The sequence below is a fragment of the Diplotaxodon limnothrissa genome, linkage group LG22, assembly GCF_057381915.1.
Source record: "Diplotaxodon limnothrissa isolate DT_005_m linkage group LG22, D_limnothrissa_male_GT1.1, whole genome shotgun sequence".
Lineage (NCBI taxonomy): Eukaryota > Metazoa > Chordata > Actinopteri > Cichliformes > Cichlidae > Diplotaxodon > Diplotaxodon limnothrissa.
In genome coordinates, this window is record NC_140616.1 from 21,435,330 (window position 1) to 21,444,648 (window position 9,319).

General features: G+C 39.3%; 1 protein-coding gene across 1 annotated transcript; it reads right to left on the reverse strand.

Annotated features, from left to right (window-relative positions):
* Nucleotides 1-3,729: 3,729 nt before the first annotated feature.
* On the reverse strand, nucleotides 3,730-6,800 carry sem1 (SEM1 26S proteasome subunit). Its single transcript, XM_085346478.1, has 3 exons — nucleotides 6,675-6,800; nucleotides 6,183-6,276; nucleotides 3,730-4,086 (listed from the first exon to the last, which is right to left on the reverse strand). Exons 1-3 carry the CDS (start codon nucleotides 6,748-6,750, stop codon nucleotides 4,044-4,046), a joined length of 213 nt encoding a protein of 70 aa, XP_085202604.1. The 5' UTR covers nucleotides 6,751-6,800; the 3' UTR covers nucleotides 3,730-4,043.
* Nucleotides 6,801-9,319: the final 2,519 nt, after the last annotated feature.

Sequence of the window (9,319 nt, forward strand, 5' to 3'; positions counted from 1 at the left end):
TTTTAGTAGTAGTTTTGTAGCCCCACTGCTAATTTCAGCCCAACAAAAGAAACATGCAATTAGGGCTATTATAGTAGCAGCTGCATGCTTCCTAGCTGTGCAGCGACAGCTTCGTCTTCACCCCGGCTGGTTAGTGAAGGGAGCGAAGAGAGGAGTGCAGGGCCTGTAGCAGTGGGAGAGAGAGAGCTGGAATGGTCACAGTAGCCTCCGGTGTCTGCAGAAAAGCGAGGAAAATATACCCTGGGAGGCTGGTGTGTTTCTTCAGTGTAGACACAGCGGGGACTCTCGCCCACAGACTTGTGGGCCTTGAGAACAATGGATCTGCCATCTCACAACATGAAGCGTTATGAAATAGTCCTCACCACAGTTCCATTGGCTGCTCTCTTGCATGTGGTCTCAGAACTGCGTGGGCTGAGGGAAAACAATTTGCAGATAAGGGGGAAAAAAGCTTTACGAAGAATCTAGGCATTGGAAAAGACTGTTCGCAAAATTCTGTTCGCAGAATTTCTTGCATTCGGTTGTTGGTTTGAATCTCTTTAAAGTATTAGCCTACTCCTTATGAGGATATCCATATAAAGAAGCAAAGACAGTAATGGTCTTTTACAGTTCAGAAGATTTCAAATGCAATCCTTTCAAGCAGATTGTTATTCACTTCTACCCCACATCAGTCAATATCAGCCACAGTGTCAAGGTGAATGTGGGTCACAAAGAAACAACAACAACAAAAATTTAAAAAAGAAATGCTAGCGCAAATTAAAGTCATCATTAAAAAAGATCAAAGAGGAACCAGAACAGAGACGCTGAAAAGCCTGATGATCTGTGTGAGGTTGAATATCGAGGGCCCACGGAGGCCCTCTCACCGCGCCAAACACAAGGGACCAATCTTACGCTCTCAGCACAAACAAAATGGTCACAAGTCGTCCTCTGTTGCTCTCACTTACCGATTCTCTCACTTCACTGACTTCCCAGCCCTTAGAATAATCATGTGGCCCAGAGCCCTTATGGGCATAAACAGATTGGGGCATCCCGCATGTTTGAGTCCAAGCTTATGGAACATGATACCTTGCTTTATTTCCTGCAGAGGGTGCTAGAAAAATAATAATCTTCACAATACTTTAGAATACTTACTTCAGTAATAAGTCTTGTACTGTTAATAAACAGTTAAATAATAATTACTGATGTTTACTGACTGACTTCCACTTGGTAAACAGACCTGGGAACAATATCCGGAAGGCTGATTTATGGTTGTAACCGATGTTTGCGAGAGATTGTTTCATTTATAGAGCGTGTAATGAGGCAGTAGTGGGATAAATAAAGAGCACCTTTGTGTAGCTCTGAGATGCAAGAAGCTTCGTTAAAACAGCAGCATATGGTGTCAGGAATGATAACGAGCTCACTGATCAATAATGAAACCTCCCCTACAAAACGACAATTCTTTCGTTTGAAAATTACTCGCAAATGTATGACGCTGTGCATTAAAAACGTATACGCGCCAATTGTTTCTGACACAATACATAATTTAAGTATGTTTTATATTACCCAACCTAATGACATAATTAGATACCAATTATAAGAATTTATTAGTGATGGTTGAACTGACCTGTACCATAAATAATCAGCGCTATTCCAGTTTTAATATTGAAAGTCTGTAAGCATTTAAATTTGTGTGTAAGCATCTGTAATTTAGAAGTGTTCGGTTATAAGATTTATAATGTAGCTATTTCGTCCATACTTGAGTGGTATTAGATAAAAGAATAACAACGTCCAAATCTGTTTAGGTGAAATTTAAAGCTTTAATTAATGATAAACTTAAGAATGAAAAAAAAAAAATCTATCAATCCAATAGAAATTTGCTATCTTAAAGGTGGTGGAAGGTGGAGATGGGGACGTCATCGTGACAGAGAAAATTTGTTTTCAATTTTCTTGTTAAAAAAAAAAAAGTTTTTTACATAACTGTCCCCCAAACCATGAAACTGATGAGATTCACAAATCTGTGACTTCAGTCCCAGAGGCGCTCTGTCCATTACCTGCAGGTCATGTGATCTTTTTTCTTTCGAGGGGCGGAGGATTCTTGGAGACTTCTTTTGGAATCAAACATATCTCATTACTCAAACCTTATTTGCTTAGACTAACCAGCACTGGAAAAGATGGTAGTGGTTAGAAGCACTTGTATTTAATTTTACTTACACTGGAATCTGTGATTTCAAATATTTTTCTTTCTGGAGGACTCGGAAAGCTCTTTAGATCTTGGCACCACATGCTTTTATATTGTAAAGAAAATATCTCTGGTTCAAAAAATACAAAAGAAAACTGCAGTGAGAAGTCTAATCTTTAGCCCTTAATCTGGAAACTGTAATTCTAGTTTTATGAATCTTAAAGTGTGATAAATTAAGCAGTTTACGTTTTTTTGGGGCGTGTGACCTTTGACTTGTTTGATCATGTTTTTCTAATAGGGGCTGCTTCAAATCAGACCGAATAATTGCTTCAAAAAAGCCAACAATTTCCATGGAATGCAATTTTTTTCCACAGACGTGAAAAATATTTTTCTAATGTGTCCTGTTTTTATCATTCATCCAGACTCAGAGATAATTTGTGTGTCATTAAACACATTTAAGATCTTTTAAGAGTATGTGAACGTCACGTTACACAAAATGCAAATACACCACAGTACAGAAAAAAATGTATGTAAATACAGTGCTTGTGTAAATGTTTCCAAGTTACTTTCCACTCATGTAGGAGGATGGATATTGTTTTCAGGATGAAAGCGGCTCTTGCAGCCTCGGTCTTACTGGCATCCATTTCACCTCATTAGGACCCTGGGACCGAGAGTCGACAAAACACTGAGAGAAATCATTTTGCCGGGGGAGTGTGGCGGGGATAAATTGGCCTCTGGTTCAGTACAAGAGTCCCCGCTGTGCCAAGCGGAAGAGAAGGGCCTGGCTGGCAGTAGGGGCAGGCCCAGGCAAGGCAAGCTGGGAGGCCCCATGCTGAGACCCCCTCCCTGTCTCTGACAAACACGGCAGTGGATAATCTCTCCTTCAGGGACTCGGCCCAGCGCTGTGGGGCTGAGAGGGAAGGGGGCTGTTATACAGCACAGTGCAAAGGAACTGCCTCTGTATGTGTGTAGCATGCACCACAAGCGCACTTACACTTGTTTGCATTGTGTGTACTTCCACCGTGCACAGCCTATGCAGCTCTATTTTTTTCCCCTCATGCACACTTTGTTCACTCTTCCTCTATCGTGCAGACATCGCTTTGACAGTTTCAATAAACAGAGCCTTTCATAAAATATTTTCCTTTAAAAAAGTACAGTTGAAGCAAAATGATCCCGAATATCTGTTGAGTACTTGAACCTGAGTAAGATCATGCAAAATTCATGCAGTCCAAAATAAATGCACTAAGTGTCAGAGGGCAATAACAAGCTGCCCATTACAGGTAGATTGTGTTGACTTGGCAGGTGTGCGTCTGAGGAGATCAACAGTTCTTACAAAGACTGTAATTTGCAGTTATTTTAGCCAAACCCTGAGTCATCTTCTATACCAACTAGAAAAATGGATTTTAGTGCCTGTACAAAATAAGAGCTGCCCAAGGACAAGCCGAAACCAAAGACCCCCGGCTGAATGTTTGCTCAAGCATCACTGTTGGCCACTGGCTTTTCTTCCTTGATTACAGGGACTGCAGTTATTACAGCCTATTGAATTTCAGCAATATTTTAATGATTACTCAAAACCAACTGGTTTCTTCAGGCTGAGGAGCTAGGACCAGTCTACAGATTGCATTACACACAAATATAAAATTAACACAAATGTAATGCAGAAATTATCTTTAACTGTCACCTAAACATTTGTAGCATAAACATTAAAGGAAAAACACTCAAAGGAACACTTTCTTCCAAACACTTTACTTCCATCAACTTCAATTATAAAAAAGGGCAACAAATTAACATCTTCTGAGCTCTTCTTGCAGTATGTGGTCAGCCAGTAATTTTCAATTATAAATGTCCATATCCAATGTCTCCGAATACTGAAAGGCCTTGTCAGCCACTATGATGTCTCCATCTTGTAACCATGTTTTTCAAGCTCCGCTCTGCAGGGAGGAAAAGAAAAATAGAAAGATCAAGTCAGCAGAGATGATTACAGGTGGGTGGTTGAGGCATAAGTACCCTCTGCTATTGATTGTAAGAACCATTAGGAGATGAGAAGAAAAAAAAATATAAATACTGCATAATGCATACAGCTATGGATTTGATGATTACATATATAGACATATAGCAGCTGTGGCCTTTAACAATAATGATATCTTTAAGAAACAACTTAATAATATGGCTATCGTAATTGGCCTAAATAAAACAATAGCATATAACTGTCTAAAGGGTACTCAAATAAAAACAAAGCAGCCATTTATCTATCAGTGGATACTGATTGCTCATAGATTTGCCAACTCCATTACATTTCTGCTAAACTCAACATACCTAAGGTACTTTTGCACGTTACAAATGTTGTTCGTCTGTTGCGTTTTAGAGGCGTTTATATTTTTCTACATATGTGAAATATAAACGAGCCCTGCTGTCAAAAAAGGTGATCTAGGCCACAAAACTGGTACAAATCTCACCAGGCAAGTTCATTATTGGTTACTGCATCTTCCATGCTGCATTTAGATCAACGACTGAATTGCATGCACGGCTCCTAAAAGGCATTCTGGTGGTGTGCAAAGGCAATATGTTATATCAGGGAAAATTACTCACCATGTGCTACATATGGACAGCATATAAATAAAAATGTTAATTGTTTGATAGGAGTTTCTCTCTGCATAACCCATCAGGCTCTTCATGACCGATTACATTATATACTGTATGTGGTATTTCTAATTCATATGATGAGGATTCACAGTTACATTGATAAACAGAAATATAGTATCAGCAGTCATACATGTAGCTAAGTAATGATGTTGCCTGTGTTGATACTTTTCGTTTTGGGGGGGGGGGGGGGGGGGGGAGAAAGGTAGGTCGTTCAGTAAGTGGGAACCAGGGTAAAGTCTAAAAACTTAATTTAACTTTTGTTTCCTAAAAATTCACACCTTTCACATTATTGTGCCAAAAGCACTCTTTTTTTTCTGTTTATTTTCTGTGGATTTTGAACTTGAAGATGTTAAACTGTGGCCATTGTTTAAAACGCCTGTGGTTTAGAAACAATACTAATAGATAAACAGTGACTTGGAGCATGTTTGTAAACGATTAAACATCTGATAGAAACTCCACTAGGTTTACAAGTAACCGCTGATCGACCACAATGCGTGTAATGTTATTCCGACAGGCACCACGGAAAAGTTTCCAGCGTCACCAGGGGGGCAAATTTTACCAGCTGTCCGATTTCCTGATTTTTCTCGACAGCCAAGAGATTTACTGGACGAGGTTTTGGGCCAAAGTAGTGCACTGTTTATTTGTAGTTTATGCATCAGAAATTGCTCAATGATCTACATTTTTCTGACACAGTTTTGAGAAACATTTGCAGAAAGAAGTTAAGATAACAAACACGGGAAATATTAGCAAGTCCTATTGTTTTTGATCAGGTATTGCTTAGCTATTTGCACACAGCCGGCTTGCCAAACATGTGAGATCGATATAAACCAGGTGAAAGGTGTTTAACATAAAGGTGTGGTTTGAAATGAACTAGCTTTTAATTTAGGCAGGCATTTGAAACAAAATCAAAAAAAGGTGCACAACAGCAGTTACAAAAACGCACCCCTGCTTTTAGAGCAACAGAAATTCAAATGTTAACACGTCAATGACCTACAAACGCAGAGCAGATGACTGAATTATTAAATATGAAACATCTGTGGATCAAATGTTGGTTTGTTCCATTTAAAATAAATAGAAAGACTGTGTCCCACATGTGCTAAAACAGAAAGATTTTCATTCAAAACGGAGAGTATTTTTGTTGCTTGACCCTAAACTTGATCAAATAAATGTAAGCATAAAGATGGAGATATAGTATGAGATTAAGGCAAGAAAGTAGACAGTAAGGACTTCATAAACTGGCATTCTGAAATGTGCAAAAACGATTCTGATTATGCAAACGTCTTTGTTTGTCATCGGACAGTTTTTCATTAGCTTTTAAGTGATTTGTGAGATTTTTTAAAAAAAAAGTTTTATTTAATGAACAATTTCTGACTGATCAGATTACCTCAGCTGATTTGAGAAATCATCTTCTACGTTATCATCGTCCCAGTTGTCTTCCCAAACATGAGCGTCTTCGTCTTCATCCAGCCCTGTCCAGTCTGGGAAACATTACAGCTGTAAGCTTGCAATAAAACCTTAATATAAAAGTATCTGCTCACCAGTTCTGAACACTTTAGCTTGTTGGTTTAGCTACATTGGCGGTGTAAGACAATTACTTCAAGTATACATAATATTTAAACAGCTAAGCGCAGTCAGTAAGTAAATTTTAGTGGTGAATTAAACTACTGGGAGCTCGGTGAAGTGGTGTGTTTGGTTAAATCGGAACAATTGTGGCGTTTTTCTTCCAGCTAGCTCGCTAGCTAATGCTAAAGCTAATAGGCTAGGCTAGCTGAGTCACTGCAGCAGGACACAGCAAAGAAAAACGTAACGGACTCCAACAAATAATGAAGAGAGAAACAAGAACAACAACACCTCAGATAACATGTGAACTACTCACCCTCGGCTGGGAATTCTTCAAACTCATCATCCTCCTCCAGCAAGCCCAGATCTACGGTCTGCTTCTTGTCTGACATGTTAGCTCCGTCGGTGTGTTGCTGTTTGTTAATGAAGCCTCTTCACGCAGGAATTGTGGGAAGTTAAAGTTGATCGAGCCGGTTGCGGCTGCGCGAAGTGCACGCATGGATGGCACGATGACTGCACAGGGGAGCGCAGGAGGAACTGTGAGCCACAGCAAAGCGAGGTAAGGCAGGTTTACTCAAGAAACACTCGATGTAATTAAATTCAATGTGATTTACAAACGCAAACACAGGCAGTTAAGAACCAGCTCTCTGCCCTCAAATAGAAAGCAAAGACCAGTGCAGTAAGAGAAACAGGTCGATATATCCGATGAGATTTTTCTAACAGGTTTAATTAAAGCAGTGAGTCTAACCTGTTTAAGATAAATAAACGAAGTATTTTAAGGAAAATCCTTAATTTCAAGTTTGAACGCTTTTTGTTTTGTCTTCTTATCACACTTAGAGTAAATATGTTTTTCAAATTTGATTTTTAACATTACCAGTACCTATCCAGTATTACAGGTACAGCTTCATCAGCTCTGTTAACATGTTTGCTGTGCAGAAAAAAATGTCCAAAATAAGTTTTGGTGTAAAGAATATTTATTTCACATTGTTATCCATTTCAGTCACAGTGACACTTTATTCCCTGCAAAGTGTTTCATGTGTTGGGGAATATTGCTTATGTATTTAGGATGCTCATCCATCCATTCGTTTCACTCCTCCTATCAGGGTACTGGCTCTACTTCTGAGTATTGTTATTATGTTTTTTATTATTATTAATGGCCTGTTATTTTTTTCAGACGGTACATTTTACTTAAAGGTGTGAGGAGCATGTTCTCTGCACGTGTCACCTGGCTTGTAGAAGGTGTGTTTTATTATGACTCTTGTATTACTGCTTTCTTTACTCTTTAAAATTCATTTATTATTAATTAATTTATTATAAGCCAGTGTACTCCTAGCACTCAATCCAAACCCTAATGAATGGAATGAGCTGTGTGAAGATGGGTATCCAACATAAAATGTTTTCAAAAACACCAAGGATGAGATTTGCCTTGGGACTGAGCAGCATGGACAGGATTAGAAATGAATACATCAAAAAGAGACATGTGCAGAGGAGGGATAGTGGATATACTGGACAAACGGTGTTGAATATAGCTGCCAGACAGGAGGAAAACCCCAGAGATGATCCATGGACGTGGTGAAGGAAGAGATACAGAGGGTTTGTGAGACAGAGGAGGATGTCAGGGATAGAGATGGAGCTGGGTGATTCGCTGTGGCAACCCTAAAAGGAACAGCTGGAAGAAAAAAAAGAAGTTTTGGTATGCTGTTTATGTTTCAGCATATTTCACAATATAAAAACATTTTAAAGCAGAATGCAGAAAGCAGAATGCTCGAGGTAACTCTGAAATGGCTTCACATTTTTTTCAGTATAACTCTTAACATTTGCTTTATAACTGTATTTTCCATCCCCCCAAATATCACCGATACCATCAGTCCCAAAAATCAAATATTTTAGAAATCTTGTTTTCTTGAATTCCTCCCTGCATGCTTCCCTCTCTCCCAGAAACACATTTCGCTTCCAGGCCACCACAAAAGCCCTCTTTCCTCAAAACATATGCACTCAAGTCACTCAAATTTTGTCAAAGATTTTTCATTTGGGAACAAATGCACATTGTAACCCATGCGGCCCGCTCAAATAATGATGCAGCAGCCACAGCTTAGGATGTATTTTAGATAAATGAGAGCGCACATTTACCACAAAACCACTTGTACCACAATGAAAATTGCTCTCCAGCTGTCATATGTTGACAGATGGAACAAACCTCAACTTAAGCTCTGCACACTTATTCTATTTTCAAATTATTTTGTAATCATCCTAAGCCTTTACACATGACAATGCCACAACACTCAGAGGAAAGAGGAATAAGACACTGGCAAGTGTAGGAAGCTAATGCTGTTTGTTTAAATAGTTTCCCACCAGTTAGTAGTAAAAATGCATTCATAAAAAACAAGTTGTAGGTGCTGAAAAAGAAAACATCAAGCCCGCACACACGACGAGAACAAGGTCAGTAACATTTAACCACTACTGTCACGTGAAATAATGAACAGAAGGACTTTCTTATTTATCCTGGTAGGGCTGGAACTTGTTTTTTTTTATTACCAATCAGTTAAAAGTTGTTAAAATATCCATCCATCTATCCGTTTTCTGCTGCTTATCTGAGTGTTGGTTGTGAGGGAAAAGAGACACCCAGATCTCCGTCTCCCCAGCCAAGTCTTCCAGGGGGACACCGAGGCTTACCCAAGCCAACCAAAACTCTCCAGTGTGTCCTAGTTCTATCTCGAGGCCTCCTCCCTGTTGAACATCTTCAAAATGGCTTACCTCTGAGACATCTTTGTCACATGTCTGAAGCAAACCCATGCCAGGGATCTGTATGCCCTAGAGATCCCAGGAGCTATATTATCAGGAGGAACTTGTCCCTGGCAGAGTCTTCTAATGTAAGTAAGGTAATTCCTCAGTTAAGTGCCAGACCAAGAGTGAGTCAGAAGATCTCTGTGGACTGGAAATGTATGGAGCATGCGGCCTTGC